This window comes from Pangasianodon hypophthalmus, chromosome 6, assembly GCF_027358585.1.
Source record: "Pangasianodon hypophthalmus isolate fPanHyp1 chromosome 6, fPanHyp1.pri, whole genome shotgun sequence".
In the NCBI taxonomy this organism is placed as follows: domain Eukaryota; kingdom Metazoa; phylum Chordata; class Actinopteri; order Siluriformes; family Pangasiidae; genus Pangasianodon; species Pangasianodon hypophthalmus.
In genome coordinates this window covers 14,135,800-14,155,802 of record NC_069715.1, presented here as the reverse complement: position 1 = coordinate 14,155,802, position 20,003 = coordinate 14,135,800, and the positions used below count along the sequence as shown (strand labels likewise).

General features: G+C 38.4%; 1 protein-coding gene across 3 annotated transcripts in view; it reads right to left on the bottom strand.

Moving 5' to 3' along the window:
* Positions 1-278: 278 nt before the first annotated feature.
* pias1b (protein inhibitor of activated STAT, 1b) overlaps positions 279-20,003 on the bottom strand; it is a 29,835-nt gene continuing 10,110 nt past the window's right edge. Inside the window, exons 2-15 of one of the 3 annotated variants that reach the window (XM_026927395.3) lie at positions 10,277-10,724; positions 9,079-9,108; positions 8,719-8,803; positions 8,083-8,130; positions 7,641-7,731; positions 7,227-7,361; positions 6,977-7,082; positions 6,785-6,858; positions 6,359-6,519; positions 5,857-5,987; positions 5,299-5,485; positions 5,027-5,166; positions 4,741-4,781; positions 279-4,009 (exon numbers count right to left, since the gene is read on the bottom strand). In XM_026927395.3, the coding sequence (XP_026783196.2) occupies positions 3,728-4,009; positions 4,741-4,781; positions 5,027-5,166; positions 5,299-5,485; positions 5,857-5,987; positions 6,359-6,519; positions 6,785-6,858; positions 6,977-7,082; positions 7,227-7,361; positions 7,641-7,731; positions 8,083-8,130; positions 8,719-8,803; positions 9,079-9,108; positions 10,277-10,724 (1,959 nt within the window). In that variant the 3' untranslated portion in view covers positions 279-3,727. The remainder of the gene's footprint in view (positions 4,010-4,740; positions 4,782-5,026; positions 5,167-5,298; positions 5,486-5,856; positions 5,988-6,358; positions 6,520-6,784; positions 6,859-6,976; positions 7,083-7,226; positions 7,362-7,640; positions 7,732-8,082; positions 8,131-8,718; positions 8,804-9,078; positions 9,109-10,276; positions 10,725-20,003) is intronic. The other 2 variants (XM_026927398.3, XM_026927397.3) reach the window with 2 other exon arrangements.

Here is a 20,003-nt window from a genome sequence, read left to right as displayed (position 1 = left end):
CATATCGAAAGCTTGATTCTGTGGTTACTGAATCATTTTGTGTGGAGTAGGATACGTTTTGGATCATCATCCTGCTGGAAGATCCAACCACAACTCAGTTGTAACTTCTTGGCAATGGCAGCCAGGTTTTTGATTAAAACCTCCTGGTACTCCATGATGCTGGCATGTATTCAACAAAGTTCCCAGGGCCTTTGGAGGAAAAAGAGCTCCACATTATCACAGATCCTCCACCATACTTAATACTGGAGATGAGGTTCTTTTCTGTATTGCCACCCTTCTTTTTTTTACACCAAACCCACCATGAGGATTTGTTTCCAGAAAAAATAAAAGTTTTTGCCATTCTAATCATCCTCCCGACTGTGCATGGGGGCAAAATGCGACTGTGTACTCATTACAATTCCGGCACTTTTAAACGTCATAATTATTGCTCTAACAATGGCAGCTGTTTTTTTTTTTTCTTCCATGCATGTCATTGTTTTATAGCAGTTGCCTGATTTATGAAGATTTCATTTGTGTATTTACACCCCAGTAAAAAGTCATGGATGACTTCCTAAACACTCAGATCTAGACATTTTTTGGCCCATCTTTACCATGGGTGCCAATAATTCTGGAGCTAATGGTATATAAGAATCAGAGTGTATATGCAGTTGGTGGCCTACTTACCCCCGCCGGCCTGGAGGAACTGAAATGACCTCCCCAGTCGTGCTTGGCTCCCCTGCTGTGCTGATTTCCGTTGTGTGGTTTGGATGCAGGCCATTACTTTAATCAGGGTATTTGTTTCTTCAGTGGTTTGTGCTTATATTTATTGAGGGTAACAAACCTGGAACTAACGTATCCCAAATGCAGATCCAACAAACAGAGCCAAGTGAACAGTGAGAGCAGAATATGGATAATAAAAGACAGAAATAGTAAATAGTTGCATGTGTTTTATTACAGCTAAACCACTCTCTACATAAACAATTAACATTCATTAGGTAAACAACGTATCCCAAATCAAATAATAAATAATTTGATGTTTTGTACAAACTGATAGTGGCTTGATATACATAATGATTTCTTTCATGATAAAAATAATACAAGAATTTAAGGCAGAGAGATCTCATGCACACCAGTCTTACCAGTACAGCTAAAATGGGTTAAGTTGCTTCTCTAGTGGTAGGATTCTGTCTGGAAACCGGGAAATGGTTTAAGTGTCAGTCGAGTATGGCACTGTGTGCCAATTCTTTAGAAAAAAATTAAATGACAGTGCTTCTACCTGAATCTAGATATGGACTACTTCATTATCATGGCTTAAGTTCAGTGTAATCTAATGCCTCACCAAAATTAATTTTCCAGTGCAGACTTTTCTCATGAAGAACAGTTCCCAAGATCTGTCATGGTCAAGTCATGGTCCCTCAGTGCACAAATGTTTTTTTAAATTAATGAGTTTGATTAGCATGTACTACATGTATAAATGTTGGCCTATATGAAATAGTAGATAGTGTCTACAGTCAATATCTACATTTTGATGAAAGCTTACATTTATACAGGTAGTAATGGCTGTGCATAATGAGCCAATGGCTAAACAAATTATGTGATGAGTCTCGTATCATTTCTTAAGGGGTCTTAACAATCGAGCCAGAGTTTGTCCACACTCAGCTGGCTTTCATTGTTTAAGTGTTTAATTGCAATGAAATAGTCAAATCTGACAACACCATAGATTCTGGAGATGGAATTAATGTACAGAACAGACATAAATCAATATGACAGAACAAGGAACACAAAGACGAATAACAAGATGCTTGTTACAATGCAAAGCATGTGACAAGGGCTCTTTAAATAATTAATATTGAAATAAATGTACGATGACAGTAAAGCATAATTGTCAAACAAATACTAAAAATATATAGATTAAAAATAAATAAATTCAGATTTTTTTTGTATTTTTTTTTTTTTTTTTAACAAAGAGTGAGGGGAGGGGTGGCAAAGATGATGTGGCTGTGATCTCACCAGGAAAAAACATTTAAATAAAACTCAAAGGTCACTTAAAAGGATAGTTAAGCATTCTGACAATTAAAACCTTTCTTTCTACATGGAGAAATTAAGGTGAATGCCAGTATGCAGAAACCTATTTTTAGATTTCTGCATGCCAAAAGAAGATCTATAGGACCAGTGATATAACAAGGCACAACACTTTTACAACAATGGTTTGAAAAGGAATCTCTGCTAAGCCAATAAAAAAAATTTTACAAGTGTGCACCAGACTTCGAAAAAGTTGATTTGGTTGAAAATAGGTCCAAAGATTGAGTTCTTATGTACATGTAGATCATAGATCCAAATATTTATAAAGAACAGTGTTTTTCTATTGGCTAAAAAAAAAAATCTGTAAATTTCCTCTCAAGCTGTTACGACCCGATCGTCAAAGTATATATATATATATTGATGATACAGATTTTTATCACTGTAAGTAACAAAATATATTAATCGTCAAAATGTCAATCTATCCCTTCAAAGAGATGATTATCACAGTCCTGAAAACTTGACGTTGTAGAAGAGTAGCACATGACACAGCTTTTGAACAGAACTTAATGCAGGAAACAGCAGGTACCAGCACAGAAGGCAATGTGTGTTAAACCACTTCCTGGTACCCGTGTCATTGCTCTTAAACTCTGATCACTGTAATACAGCGTTTTTCAGTCTAATCAACATAGACAACAGAATCTTTATCAACATTTTTGTTTCCCAATGTCTGCCTCATGACGGTTTGAATTACGATCTAATTTCATTGTTTCGTAAAAACTGAAGGTGGACAGACCACTAGACCTCAATTAGTCTTCTGTTAGAACAGAAATTTCTTAATTTAAACACAAACTCAGATGGCACATCATGGACAATGTTCTGCAGCTACATGTCGTAGTCTAAATATACTTCTTAGGTTAACTGATTCACTTCATAAATGCATCACACTATAGTACCAAACCTTCAATTACATGTCTCCCCAGTTGATAAATTACTCATAGCAAACTACTTAGCCTCAAATAATTAGCATAATAATTAACATTTAGTTTCATAAGTTGGGAGATGTGTGCAACATGATCTCTGCATAAATATCTGAAAAAAACTCTCTCTTTCTTTCGCATACTTTATTGAGAGCTAGATGGAGGTAAATGCAAAGCTGGAATAAGAGGTGTCTGCCGTTCTGAGCGTGCCTCATGGCTAGATCCTGTAATGGCATCAGGAAATGCTTTTATACAGCATACAAACTACATAACTTAAAAGCATCATAAATTACCTGCACAACAAAGTGTCATTAAATAACATACTGACCCCTCAAAAAAGATCAAAATGACTGGGACTGAAATAAGTGTTTGAGGTGAAATAAAATAGCAAAAAGAGTATAAAAGATACAGAATAAGTTTAAGTCAAGGGACAGCACATGGAGAAGTGAAAAAACACCTTCAGTATTCACACAAAAAATATGAACTGAAGTCACTCACTGGGCAGGCAGCGTCCTATTGTTTATATACAAAAGTAAAACTGAAAATAGATATTTCTTCTCTGTACAGCGTTTTCTTTTTCTTCTTCTTCTTTTTTACAAAGGTATTTGTCCTCATTTTTTCCCCACCCCTCTTTTCCTTCTGCCTCATTCATCCCTAAATCCTCCTGAAGTGCACCAGGCTTCTCTCGCCTCCCATGGATGGTGCCGAGAGCCCGTCGTGCCAGTCTTTGGGTTGCTGTGCCTGTGTGCTCAATCGAGTGAGATGACGTCGGGGATGGAGCCGTATATGACTGAGGCAGCTGTGTCTGACCGTGAGCGGGACACACTGCTGTGCCCATGGCTGTCCCGCAGGCTGCTACTGCTGCTCGCGCTGCCATTGGGTGGTGCCAGTGAACTGCTTGGTGCCGTGCCTGCTTGCTCCAGGTACAGCTGTGAGGAGTTATAGGGCAAGAAGCGGAGGAGCTCATGATCTTCTGATGTTGACGCCGAGGCAGATGCTGCGGCTGCTGCTGCCATTACCATGTTGTAATGCTGGTGGTGGGAAAACAGAAGGAGAGGGGTTCAGCTACTGGGTTTTCTCTGTTTCACTGGTTTTAATATGTTCGTGTTTCTATAACTTTCTAACTCATACACAAGGACTCCTTCGGTGGACATGCCACAATAATTTAAGGCTAATAATAAATAAAAAACATTATTTAACAAAAAAAAAAAAACATTGCATTTATGGAAGGAGTCTCCAGTGTCTGGGTTTTTTCCCACCAAAGGAAAGTTTTCAAGACAGTGGACTTTGCTCTTTTTAGGTTTCTCAGAAACATGACATGCTACATTTTTTTGGCTTATTAACTTTGTGCAAGGAAAAAAAACAGACTAGTGATGGAATGACTTTTTATAGCTGCTATAACTAACTTGTCTTGCAATTGTTTCAAAATAAACAAGTATAAATGGATTAAAAAGGATCACATGTTTCTCATTAAATACATCTGAAAAAAAGTAATCATTGGCAAACTGCTGTGGTATAAGAGGGATTAAAACACTTTGGGACTTGCTGTTATTAGAAATCAACTCCAGCCTGTCCGTGATTATTATCATATAACAGCATGCCCCATCGTGTTTTATTCCTTACATCTCAAACAACTAAACAGAAGCCCCATGCAGTACACCTTTGATTCCTAGATGAACCATGCAAACACAAAGTTCTCATTAATTTACATGCAAGGTTCCTTTACAGCTAAGCTTTACAGCAAGTCAGATTCAGAGCTTACCGGATGATTTTCCCCTGGTAAAAATGAAAAGAAATTCAGATCTGTGGAACAAAAACAAAGAATATAAATAATAGGACAGATATTACAAATAGCAGAAGAAATCATGCACAATCATTCAAGTCTGAATAGCTACCTAACCATAACATCTGCCTTGGAGTGAGTAAAGATTCTATATAATAAGGTAGAGCAACGTGGAAAATCACCAAGCAGTGTTTACTGCACTTTTAAGAAACAGGGAACACAAATTGTCCGTAAGGCCCAGGCACCCATGCGTTTGGCCTCATACCTGACAGGTCACTGGGCGTGTGGTAATAGTGGCGGTAGTCCTGAATGAGAGGAGGTGGAGGGGGAATGTAGTTCGTCTCCACCGCTGGCATGCTCGGTGCACGCGTCACTGGCGATGCCTGATGGTGAAGATTCAACACCCTGTTGGGATAAAAATTCAGTAATTGTACAGTTATACTGGGGGGGTTCACACAGTTTATATCCATGTCACCAGGCCTTTAAATGTCTTATCATTCAGTAACAGTAAATGTGTGTACTGTAATGAAGACTAACCCTTTAGTGACTGGCGGCGAGGTGGGCGAAAGGGATGGACAGGCTCGTTTAGGAGGAGGCTCGTCATCATTATCATCATCTGAGGAGCTGTCCAGTGTAAGGTCAATCACTTCCACTTTTTTATTGTTGCTACTGCTGGTGTGGGACGAACTGTTTTTGTGCTCAGACAGCACTGGTCGACATGAACCTGTTCAAAAGATAGACCAAAAAGAATGAACAAGATTCATTTCGATTCTAGTAATAAAAGCCAAGTAATATCTTTACTATATCTTTACATGTGTATCCTTCAGTGCTGCACACTTTGATCTACATCTCAACATTTGGTTTTTACTAATGTTTATTTTGACATATTGACCCAGATTGCTACAGATGTTCATTTATTTAAAACTTACAGTACTTCAGGAATAGCCAGAAGTGTACAGTTACCTTTATAAATGAGTAAAGCAATAAAGACAATATATAAGTGTTGCCATGTTGACTCACTGATAAAGTAATTAACTACGAGCAATTGTGTTTGGTCCTCTAGAAGGTAAGAAAGTGAGCGTTAGCAGTGCATACCCTCTAAACCGTTGGAGGAAGCAGACACCTCCTGCACCACCTTTTTGGATATCATCGGTGCCCAGCTACCATCCTCCTTAAACTGGATCTCATCGCAGTCTACACAGCTGTTTAAGATCTCCATGAACAACCTGCACACAACAACACAATCAGCTTCCTTTATAATTCGCCATTACTCCTATTTACGGAGCAAGTCTCAACAGTTCCAGAAGTTAAGACAAACTGTAACTGAGGCAAATTAATGACATACAATATTTCTATAAAAAATATAAATCCAAATATTAAGACAGACAAAACATCTGGTGATCTTTCTCGAAAAGAATGTCCAGTAATTATTACTCAGCTTTGGCTTAGGTGGACTAATGGAAAGAAAAGAAAAAAAAAAAAACTAACGCTGTGCTTCTGAGCAAAAGATTACAGAAAAGGTACACAAATGAGTTTGGTGCTTTTACTGTTTCAAAGGCCACAGACTAAGAGGAGAATTTAGTAATGGAGCACTGACCCGTCTATGATGAGGTGTTCATATGGGGCCTTCTTGTCACAGACTGGACACACCCAGGTGGGTTTTTTCTCATTCATTTGGATGTAGAGTGTTGCGTCAAAGCACTGCAGGTGTGAGCAGGTCAGCGCTCGGCACGGAACCATCAGCCGCATCTTCCCCAGCTGTCACACGTATTCACACACATACACAATCAGAATCAAATCATTTGTTCCTTAATGTTTAAGACTGTTGCATAATCAGCTAAATATGTGCCGCGTTAAAAACTGCAGAAAGTAGGACTGTTTCAACCATAAGGCACTGACAGGGCAGAAGGTTGGTATTTTGGTAGTGCAATGTATCTCTTCATAGCTTATCCACCATATAGTTAGTAGTTAAAGTTTTTACAGGTGTATATCATTATAACTAAAACAAAGAGAGCAAGCATACCGGACAGAGTAGGGAGACTCTCAGACTAGTGGTAGCAATCTCACTGTCAGGGTCAGCCGTCAACTTCTCTTTGACTGTTGAAATTTAAAGAGCGACTTATGATTAACAATTTAAGACAATGAAAACAAACACAGTAATATAGCATCTTTGGCCATACATCATTCAAAATGTTATTTCCATTACTGAACTCACTGAGTGCTCTCGAGTGGTCTGGGTTCCTGATGCCTTTCGACCGTAGTCTCTGGAGCAATACTGAAGAGGACTGCTGTCGCACGAGGTACACTGCCATGGAATAACTCTAAAGAAGCGACAGACGACACCTCTTTGAGATACAGATTCAGTATAATATAAAAAAGCAACGAGATTTGTCTTCATCTTTCATAGAATTAAATAACGCAATGCCAGCTGCCAGCACCAACTCCATCGCTGTCTCATTACTCACCCTGCCGATTTCTGATGTCCAAGATACCACAATAGTGTTGGGGACTGTTGTGGATAAACGGACCAGAGAGGTAATGTTGATGGGTCTGCTTGGTCTTTTTGGCTCTACTCCATTTTTAGTTGGAGGAAGATAGCCCTAAGGACAATCAGAAAAATAACTGCATGACAAAACACAAATGGAAACAGTATATACCTTTGCCAAAGCAAAACTTTTTTTCAGTTCTTTTAAATAATCGAATCAAATGCGTCATTCACTGGTTGAAGAGCCAATAAATATTTGGTGCTACATCAAAACTCTTCTGAGTCTCAATTCAGAACATTTTGCCTCTGAATTTCTAAGTGAAAGTTCAAGCTTGGCTTCCGTCACAAGCAGATCAAGTCTTTTTATAAGTGATTTTGACAAGCTCAGACTCACGGGGAGGTTACAGGGCTTTCCATTCACTTTCACGCAGAGGTTTGGTGGGAAATGGTCTTCCTGAGGACAACTCGTCTCTGATAAGCAAAACCTGCAAAAGATAAAGCAGATAGGAACTTCGCACGATGTTGTGGGGCCAACTAAGAAATGTGTGGGAACGAGCTTTACTGGCCCACAGGAACCCAAACAGAAAAAGCACTGGAATGTAATAACAAACTAAGCAATTAGGAACAAATAGGAAACAAGCTGTACTTTTCATGTGTACTCTATAGCTAAAAGGAAAAGGGAGCTATGTGTGTTCTTTTTTTAATCGCATTCTTCTCATTCAAAGTTTCTCAATGAAATGATGCAACTCATATATCAGTCTTTATAATAAAAATACTACCTTTATTAATTGTCTTTTGTGTTTCACTGTGAATGAAAAAGAGTTTGGTAATCATACCTTAACTGAACTTGTACTGAAAAGTCACATTTGGTCCCAGAGATGTCCCTATGAAAAAGATAAGGGAAGGAGTGAGAGAGAAGCAGTACACAACACCCAACATTCTAAAAGACAGCTAAAGCATGTTTGAGACAGCTAAAACTTTGAGGGACGGATACTGCAGCAGCAGCCAGTCACGGCTGAGAGGCTAAGTAGTGGGGAAACTTCCATAGCAATTTATGATAGTTTATTTTGCTCAAAGATGGTGAATGGTAACGTAAATGCACGTGGATACAGTCAACAGAAAGTGAGCGTCCCATCTACTCACCCCCTCTCTGCACTGCTATGTGAGAAAACTGTCCCAGGTAAATAGGTAAATGCTCACTTAAGCCCATGTTACCAACCCTCTACTCGGAAGTGATCAGAAAATTTCAAAATAAAAGACATCAGACATTTCCTGCACCTACAAGTATGTTTATAAAAAATAAAATAAATAAAAAATATAATTAAAAAAAAACATTACTACTTGCCCACCCAAGTGTGTAAATTTCCCATTCACTTTATCCAACTATTAGTATCCCTACTGATTTGCAAACTTGATCTGCATCATGGTTACTAACCATGGTAAACAAATCAGCGCTCCTCCCCCATACTTACATTGAACTGCTGATCTGTTGGACTTGCTGTGGCGTCAAAGCAAATGCAAAACATGTTTCCTGAAACCTCTGATTGTTGTCTGAGGCTGGAACAACAATAGCGTGCGAGAGAATTAGGCAGATACATCATGAAAATAAAACTGCAATGGCAGTTGATGTGTGAAGAGTATTATATTTTATAATGGTTGTTAGTTTTTATAGTTATGTGGGGAAGTATTTTGATATTTTGAAAGCTTCTTAGAACATTAACATTTTTTTTCCCCCACCAAGATTACAAATACAAGAACCAATTTACTGATTCTCTTCTTTGGCATACCACTCTAAATGCAATTCAAACTGTACATGTCCAAAAAGAACTTACTCAATTTAATCTGCTTATAGTAAGGAAGAACTTGAAGAAAAGAGAGACAGAGAGAAAATTATTCATTCATACATTCATTCATTAGAGACTAAAATGTTAAATGTTTTATTCCATTATTCTTAAGCATTTATTTGCAACCCAAGGTGTCGCAAATGCATGTTTGTAAAAAGGTACTTTTTCCTGGTTATACCAGTAATGTGGGGCTAGAAATACTGTGAAGTGATCATAGACGCGAACAAAACCGTTCTGCTGAATGTCTCAGGCTGGACTTTGTTTTGTACTAGAACAGCAGTCCAATATCTCAACTGAAACTCCACAGGATATCGTGTTAAACTGTGATCTCTGTTAAAAACACGCTTAATATTCTTTACAGTAAATCCTTAACATTTGAAAAGTTACATTAACAGATAGAAAGTGTTTTCTTGTCCTGTAAAGTTACCACTTCCAAGGTTTTGATAGCAAACTTTTGAAAACTTTTTTGCACTGTCCTCACATTTACTAAATCGAGGCTTGTTTGCACTTTCTTTGTACTGGGTGTTTTCCCTAAATCTCTGCTGGACCACAGGAACTTCCACAAACTAAATTTTCACAACCATGTGATTATGAAGTGCCAAAAAATGTCCTACTGCTTAAATTTTAATAGTGGAAATTATTTCAAATTTTAAAGAGGGAAATTCACACTCAACATTAAACATACTACATCTTGAATTCACCTTCAGGTGAATATGATGTAATTCTGTAGTTCAGTAAATGTATTTTTATATAAAGGTAAACAACATGGCTGAGTATTGTGTAACATAAGTTGTTTTTAGGCTGAACACAGGCTAGTTTCAGTTCATGTAATGTCATGAGATTCATGGCTGTGGTTATGCCACGTCAACCTTGTTCCTACTTTTACGGCTTAAACATTTGTAATGCCAGCATTCACTCACCGCAATAAGATATCTTTTGCCCATCTCTACCCACATGCACACTAACAGAGGCTCACTAAAAGGGGTAGCTTGCGAGTGGACTCAAATATGTACAACACCTTCTTTCCAATGATACTGCCTCTATTATTTTTAGCACCACAGCTATATATAGCCTCAGTGGAACTTATCCAACTTGATAAGCCATAAATCATTTCAAGAGCACCTTGATGTCAGTGTCACCAAGTAGAAAGAACCAGCTGGGTCTAGAGTAGGGAAAACTCACTTACCCAGGCTGGTAGGCTTGATCAGTTCATCCAGCACGTCGTAGAAAGGAAGCCTCTGAAGCTTGACGTCTGGATGGACAGGATGCAGGGCAGAAGGAAGGTGTGGAAGGCCCAGCTCGTGCTTGGGCCCCAGGAGAGAGACAGGCAGCAGAGGCGAAGGTGCGCCGTGGCTGTCAAACCCGAGCTGGGTGAGGCCGGCAGGCAAACCTGCAGATGCTACACCTGTTGTGGAGTGGACCCCAGGGAGAGAGAGGTCTGTCGGGGACACCATTTTTGTGGGGAAACGGCGGCGATACAGCTCCTTGATCTTCATCTGTACAGCAGGGCTGCAGCCAGCCTTCAGCAAGTGGAGTGCTTTGGTCAATAGTTCGTGCTTTCTCCCGTGCTTATTGCGACCTGCGTATCCTAGGAGTACTTGCAGTTCAGAGACACGCAGGCTCATCACCATTTGCTGTCATGCCAAAGGAGAAAGCCAAAAAAAAAAAAAAAAAAAAGGTCAACTTCATTGCCATCTGATACTATTGTACCAGAAAACAAATAAATGACAAAAATTGGTTTGGGTTTCAACTCAATCATGAGTTATAATGTACAAAAATGTACATGCCAAAACTTGAACAAGCCTTACAACATCCATACCAATTTACTGTAAGATTTATTCTGTTCCCAGTTATTCATTTACCCAATACGCTGGCCTCAAAACCCTGCTTCACAGCTTTATCTCAGTTTATCTTTCAGACATAAAATAAGGCAGAAAATATTCTATCCCAGTGATACCGGCACAAATTTCACATTACTAACTACATAAAAAATTCAAACATATGATAAATTCCTTTTCCCAGAAGCTTCGAACACCAAAAAAAAAAAAAAAAAATAGTAAGACATTTTCTTGTGAGAAAATGCAGTTCTGAAGCTTTATTATTGTCCTGTGATGGGTAAGAGAACTTAAATAATTATTTCGGAGTTAACCAAACATCACTAAAGGACAATTCTTGGGCATTTGAACTAAACGGTCTAACACCCAACATTTGGTTTCTATTAAAACTGGTTCAGGAGAGAGGGGAGATTGTGAGATATTGGGGGAGGGGAAGACTGAATCTAAACTTGAACCAGCGAGCTTTCATAACAAAAGCAGTGAAGCAAAGCTCCAATGAAAACAAAGAACTGCAGACCTTAGCAGCTCACATTTCTCCATCTTTGTGACCACGCTCTTCTTGCCAGTTTATTGCCAGCTGGACTGTTCATGTAAACATGGACACAAACACATTTTTATTAAACCTGCCCATCCCCCACAAGCACAAATATACTGTCTAAGAAAGGGAGGCCAGACTCAGACTCTCTTCCTGTAATGGCACAAACCAACGTCTTAAGAAAAGAAGCAGGAGACACGAGTTACACGCCAATCTGTATCTGTAAACTGAGTTGACTATAGACCCAATTCAGAAGATACTTCATGTTTAGGCAGTTCCTCAACAAGTGCATCTCTCGTAACTCTTCCACATAACGTAGATGTAGGGTCCTTCCATTTTTCCACATACACAGAAAATTACACAAAACTGTGACCAACCCTAACCCAGGACTCTAAAAAGAAGACAAAGCAATGTATTCAGACAATATTAATGGAGAATTGAACATTTGCTTACAAACCGGAGTCATGAAGGAGTTTATCGATATTATGAAATTGATCTGTCATTACCTTGTTATGACTGATAGATTTTAATGTCTACATATCAAAGTAATCAAAATATCAAATCAGTCAAACTGAAGAAAAGTAAACCTAACAGTCTCCCAACGATTGATACAAATCAGATGTTCAGTTATGCTCAGATGCTCAGGTCCCTTAATGTTTGCACAAAATGTTAGAGATCATCTACCAGTCTGTGGAAGCCAGTGCAGTCTTCTTTGCAGTAGTACGCTGGGGAGGTGGCATCAGAGGTGGAGATGAAAAAATAAAAACTCAGCAAACTGATCAAGAAGGCTGACTCGGTCTTGGGCTGCTCTCTGGATTGTTTTGAGGTGGCGGTGGAAAAGAGGACAAAACTGGATCAATAAACTCACAGCCATTCTGGGCAATAAACAGCATCCCCTCCGTGACCTACTGGTTAAACAGAGGCGCTCCGCTTCAGTAGAAGACTCACTCAGCTCCACTGCAGAAAGTAGTTTTTACATATGTTTCTACATATTTTCCCTATACAACACTGTATACCCCTGTTCATTGTATCGCTGTTTACAATGTTTACACTGATGACAATATTTGCACAGCACTGCCACTTGAACTCCATTCAAGACTGCTGCTTATGTCTACAATGTTTACACCCCACTGCACTATCACGTCTCACTTTTACACCGTATACTTTTCTTTATACATATTTATTCTTATTTTGTTTCATTTATAACATTAAATTAGATTTAGTATATTTCTAACTCTCCGTGCTTCAGTAATAGGTGAATTTCCCTCTGGGATGAATAAAGTGTTCAATCCATCTATCGATCTGTAACCACACCACTGATTAGACCCACAGCACACATCCAATGAACAGCTCAAGACATACAGATGGGTTACAAAGTCCACGGTCCATTATCTATAAAAATCCACAGTCTATTAGAAAGGTGTTGAGCCACCACTAGCCGGTTTAAAAAAAAAAAAAACTTTCAAAACATATTCAAGAAACAAAGCAAGACAACAAGAAATCCATATCTTTACTTTCAACTGTGGTGTCATCCTGCAACCAGAAACCTCAGTGGAAACATGCCTTTTATATAAATCATATTATATGCGTAAAATGGTCACTGCAGAGTAAAAACTTAAACTCGATAACCAGTGAGCCAATTTCTCCAAAAATAAATCTAGTTTACTTACATACAAATTAGACAATGGACCTCACTTACCAATCTTTTAGTAAATGTGTGTGTAAATGTTTTCTTTGGGCAAACCGAACAAAATCCTGAAGAAAAAAAAAAAAAAAAAAACACGAGTTTCAGTAATGCTGATTTTCTTCATACTCACACGGATATCAATAAAGGCCAATCACCCATAAACTTCCAAACATGTTCGTAGAACAGATGATTTACATTTATTGATGCTCACAAAACTCCATAAAATGTAATACTCACAGAAAGATGAAACCATCAAAATAACTCAAAAGTAACCAGTGAAAGATGCTCATAAAATCTTCAAATCACAATGTGAATTGGCATGAATGTGACAGCCATATGGCTTAACCTTGCAAAACTGAATTTGCAAATCTGAACAAATCTGTGTAGTAGGAGTCACATCAAAAGACTCAAGAGACCATAAGCAAGTAGTTAAGCAAAAAAATCTGTCATCTGCTCTGAGTAAATGGGAAAAAAAAAATCAGTCAGTTACTGTACTATAAAAACAGAATATAACATTGCTTGTGTCTGTTTCAACTATCAGCTGGGACTTTTACATATCCTCACAAATTTTAAAATGCAAACACACATATTCAGATTCTGCTGACTCCATAATAGCCATTGCATTCAACTTAAGATCTGATAATCTTGGCATGTACCTCCATAAAGAAAAGCATTTTCTTTAAAGGCTATTTGTACTTTCATAGAAAAAAAGCTACAGTGTGGAGGAACAAAACAAAAAAGTCAGGGGAGGAAGATTACTCTAACACATGATGTTCCTGAGATGCTGTGAATCACAATGTCCATCCTGTAATAGTAATTTGTAGTAATTTAGTCAGAGCTGTCAGGTTTAAACTGCCAAACAGGTTTGAGTTTTTACAATTACATGTCACATGGCAGCTCAGATACATGCCTGAAAATAGTATGGCCAAAGAACCATTCCCAAATTTCCAGTATAATACAAAACTGCAGAAGTCATTACATAAAAGGCTTTTTCCTTCAACTGTCTTTTTGCCAGATAGCTGATGATAATAAGCCTCCACAAACAATTTCTCACAACCTTCAGAATAATCTTCAACATACAAAACGTTCTTCCTCAAGTAGCTTACAATTGCATTTTTCTGCCACAAAGGGTGAAATTGTAAATTCTTAAGATTATACCAAATAGTATATTTCTTACATAACATAATCCTATATAATAAAATCAAGCAATCTCGCACAAGCAAGAGTGTGGTTATACTGAATACTGGCACGAGAACAAAAATAGATCCCGAAGAAGCTACGCTCACTAATAACCCTTCGGCTAGCTGGCTAGCTCACAATGATTTGTGCATTCCTGTTAAAGTTGCATACGGTGAAACTGGCTCCCTTCTTCCTTTTCATCTTCATCTGACAAGCTTTCATATTTTAAGTCAGAAGTTACATTCATGAAAAATGTATTGTTTGCCATCTCTGCTGATGATGTCGCTAACTCTACTGTAGTAACGGTTTCAGTGGAACTGTTGCTAGAAATGAAATTTTACATGATGAACACAGACAAGTGGAGTGACACACACAGTAAAACCTCTCAGTGTGGTTATATTAAATATAGGCACTCTGGGAACACCGTTCATCCAATCAAATTATACAGAGCTTGGCAACTAACAATGTTCTACCAATGGTTTAAGCTACCCTAAGACACACTGTGATTGAGAGCTCAAAAACATGTGTTGAGAGGTTTAAGGATGTACACGCGTACGAAGTATTTAAATACTGAAGTCACATGGAGTCGAATGAAGTCAGAGAAATATGACTATGAATTAGAAAAGTCAAGTCTGACAGTAAATATATTTCAGTGCAAATGTCACCTTGTGCAAGTTAGACCTCGAGTTTGCAGATTAAATCCATTTTACAGCAGAAGTGACTCCACTGCTCTGCAGTGCTGTTTTTTACCCTGTATGTATGTGTGTGTGTATGTGTGTAAAAGCGTAACATGCAAATATCTGTACTGACCAAAAGATAAATCTAAACAACCATTGCCACTGGCCGGTTCCTTTATCCAGTGAGACTTTCACTCCTACGATCTGCTCAGGTTATAACTTCTACAAAATTAGAATTTACAAGTGTCTAGATGTGGATCTCCTCTTCTACCTTTCCTGTGAGACCTACTGCTCCTTCCTGAGTACAAATATCATCTTCTTTAAGGAAATCACACGAATGAAATTCATTTCAACATGGTGGACTATGTGAATTGTATGAACTCTTAAGGATATAAAGTGAATGTTTGCTGTATGCGTAGTTCTGATACAGTTTGACATTGCATTTACAGCTACAACACATTTACATGTTTATTTGCAGAAAAGCAACATGGGTAGCCAGTGAATTGGCTCCAGCTATCTAATTTGCGGTTTGCAGATGGCTATAAGAGGAAAGGTTAATTGCAGTGGAAAAATAATACACTGGGAACGACGAGACTAAACAGCTGTGAAGTATTAGTATTTACTAGGATCTGTTACTCCATATTGACTGAATTTCTTGCCTGCATCATAGTTTGCCTGCTGCTTTTCCCTAGTGCACACTTAGAAGCAAAAAATACTTTGGCTAGAACATAATTTTTAGACAGGTTTGGAACAAGCTGATAGTGACAAAGGCATGAAGTTGTCTACCATACAAGCATGACAAAGCTTCAGGCATTTAAGCGTGGCATCTACAAAGTTGGATCTAATTGTCAGTTACTGGAATTGCAGTAGGTCAAGATCACACTAAGAGAGAATGAAGCTGAAGATGAAAAGTGTGTTCAGTTGCAATCCTGGGTACCCTTTGCACTGCATATGTGTGTTTAAACATACACGTCTCATAATTAGCAAATGAGGGAGTAATAATCTGTGGTTATGCCTTGCTGACACACCTTAGGTTTAGCTTAATTAATACCTTTGAGAAAGCCTAAGTAGCCTAAGTGACTTTACTGTAAGCATGGCGACTTAGTGGTTAGTACGTTTGCGTTGTAGTGGTTCGAATGCTGCCGCCACCTCGTGTTCGCAGAGTTTGCATGTTCTCCCCATGCTTCGGGAGATTCCTCCGGGTACTCCGGCTTCCTCCCCCAGTCCAAAGACGTGTTGTTTCTAAATTGTCCTCAGTGTGTGAATGTGTGCGATTGATTGGCAGGGTGTCCCCCCGCCTTGTGCCCTGAGTTCCATGGGATAGGCGCCAAGTTCCCCTGTGACTCTGTGTAGGATAAGCGGTACGGAAAATGGCTCGATAACAATATTTTAGACTGAGTTCAACACGGGCCCTTAAACTTATATATAAAATTCATTTATTTATATATATATATATATATATATATATATATATATATATATATATATATATATATATATATATATATATATATATACACTATATTACCAAAAGTATTCGGTCACCCATCCAAATGATCAGAATCAGGTGTCCTAATCACTTGGCCTGGCCACAGGTGTATAAAATCAAGCACTTAGGCATGTAGACTGTTTTTACAAACATTTGTGAAAGAATGGGCCGCTCTCAGGAGCTCAGTGAATTCCAGCGTGGAACTGTCATAGGATGCCACCTGTGCAACAAATCCAGTCGTGAAATTTCCTCGCTCCTAAATATTCCACAGTCAACTGTCAGCTTTATCATAACAAAATGGAAGAGTTTGGGAACAACAGCAACTCAGCCACGAAGTGGTAGGCTACGTAAACTGACAGAGAGGGGTCAGCGGATGCTGAAGCGCATAGTGCAAAGAGGTCGTCGACTTTCTTCACAGTCAATTGCTACAGAGCTCCAAACTTCATGTGACCTTCAGATTAGCCCAAGTACAGTATGCAGAGAGCTTCATGGAATGGGTTTCCATGGCCGAGCAGCCGCATCCAAGCCACACATCACCAAGTGCAATGCAAAGCGTCGGATGCAGTGGTGTAAAGCACGCCGCCACTGGACTCTAGAGCAGTGGAGACGCGTTCTCTGGAGTGATGAATCACGCTTTTCCATCTGGCAGTCTGATGGACGAGTCTGGGTTTGGAGGTTGCCAGGAGAACGGTACATTTCGGACTGCATTGTGCCGAGTGTGAAATTTGGTGGAGGAGGAATTATGGTGTGGGGTTGCTTTTCAGGAGTTGGGCTTGGCCCCTTAGTTCCAGTGAAAGGAACTTTGAATGCTTCAGGATACCAAAACATTTTGGACAATTCCATGCTCCCAACCTTGTGGGAACAGTTTGGAGCGGGCCCCTTCCTCTTCCAACATGACTGTGCACCAGTGCACAAAGCAAGGTCCATAAAGACATGGATGACAGAGTCTGGTGTGGATGAACTTGACTGGCCTGCACAGAGTCCTGACTTGAACCCGATAGAACACCTTTGGGATGAATTAGAGCAGAGACTGAGAGCCAGGCCTTCTCGACCAACATCAGTGTGTGACCTCACCAATGCGCTTTTGGAAGAATGGTCAAAAATTCCTATAAACACACTCCTCAACCTTGTGGACAGCCTTCCCAGAAGAGTTGAAGCTGTAATAGCTGCAAAAGGTGGACCGACATCATATTGAACCCTATGGGTTAGGAATGGCATGGCACTTAAGTTCATATGTGAGTCAAGGCAGGTGACCGAATACTTTTGGTAATATAGTGTATATATATATATATATATATATATATATATATATATATATATATATATATATATATATATATATATATATATAAATGATTTTCAAGTAATTTGATTTCAAATTCTTTTCTCAGTACAGGGAATGTGTTGAAATTATTGTTTGTGACAGACAGAAATTAGAAGACAGCCTTATTGTCATCATACACATACATTCTTGAAAGGAAGCAGGGGTCAAAGGGAAGACTCAGTCCTGAGCAAGTACGTGTTTTAAAGGCTTTGCGTTTATTAAAATTCGAATTAAAAAAATATCAGTTCGTGAAAAAATTAAACAGTTGATAAAATAAATTAATCTATTTCTCATAAAGAGACTTTACTTCATACACTTGCTTTTGCCGTGCAGTTGAACAATATTATATCACTCAGCTGTAACCACAACGTTTAAGCCTGCCTTTACTGAATCATATGACTTTTAGATGATATTTTGATGCCACTCCTGGAAGACACACAAACAGTCCTTTTCAACAGCCAACATTTTAAGAAGAAAAAAAAGCACTCAAATTCCACAGCAGAGCTTCAGAATGATCAGAAATGTAGATAACAGACTGCGCTCTCTCAGCCAATATATTTTTGAAAACCTCAAAGATTTAAACGGGAACATGTTGATGGTGACAATATTTTAAAACATCTATACAGTTTGAATATCTGATCTACAGCATAAGAGATTATTTGCACAAGCCTATATACCATTGCTCTGCAGCTTCTGTCTGGATTTAGAAACAGTCAAATGGGAAAATCATTTAATCCTTTAAAACCCCAAATAAATCTTTATAACACCTTTTAAACTAAAGTGCCTCTGTGTGTTTAGAATACCTGCAGTGTTTCCCACACTTCTGCATTGCACACAGGTACATAAACTGTATTTTAGTAATTAATCCGTTACGAGAAAACGACATGCCTACATTCCAAACATTCTTCACTGCTATTCATGCTTAAGTTAGTAAGTAGTTAGTAATGTCTAACTGTTAAGAAACTGAAACTGTGCTGCAGCAGTCTGCTCATGCAATATTCACACACACGCTCATTTCCCACACACAACTATAGCAGAGCACATGACAATGAGCAACAAAGAGGACATTCCCCGAAAATACAGTAAAGTTACTTATAAAACAGTAACATCCAGTAACTGATCCACTGAACTGTGCCAGAATAAAATCTTTTCTCCAGTCGATGAGAGATCGCTACAAAATTACCACAACACAGCCAAAAATCCAAAAGAATAAAAATCACAAAAATGTTTCCTCACTGCAATTACAGAAGGTGGCAATCCCATTTCTACTGCTACACCAACAGATAAATTTTATACTGCTAATGTACATTAAAGGAAAAAAATAAAAAATATCCTCAACCCCTTTTCAACCCCACAGCTAGATGTGCCGCAGTTTAGCAACAAATTATGCTTTTAAGACAAATGTGTTATCACAGACATTTATAAGATTAAAAGCTAAATTAATATTTTGATAAAGAAGTAAATATAGAAAAACTCCAACAACTATAATGTTAAACTATATGATAAATTACATGTTGAATTAAGTAAGGAATAACACACAACAGACCGTGCTGTTATATTAAAATAACACGAGCCAATGGGATGTGATGCGGCACGACACACAACCGTAGTGCATTATGTTCATATAACTGCATAGTCTGTTGTGTGTTATTCCGCTATAAAAATACAACCTGTGAAATTTACTTAGAAAGCGTAAACTTGTCTGCCCTGAAGACTTTCCTGAGCTGGGAAATTTTGTTACAAAGCACATGCAACTGAGACTCCTTCCACAAATGTTAATAAAATGTCTCCTAACAAAAAACATCACCATATCAACAATTATACGTTTTACTTCGTTAAACAACAAGTCTTTGTGTATGAGCTTTGTGTATGAGAAACAATAACGTATTAGAACGAGCACGTTAATATTAATCTGTCGTTCATGTTACACCCGGAACGACTGTCCGAGCTGTGCTGTTATACAAAAATAATGCACATATTCTGACCAATCAGATTCGAGAACTGGCCTGCGTGTGTCATGGCCTCCATCTGAAGTGTATTTCTGATCTGTGGGAAACACTGAACTGTCACAGTACTCAACTATTTATAAACTTCCATAAAGAGAAAAGCAGTACAACCAGACAAATAACAGTGTTTGTAACTCTTGTGACATCAACATACATCACATCATCCACAGCTATTTTAATT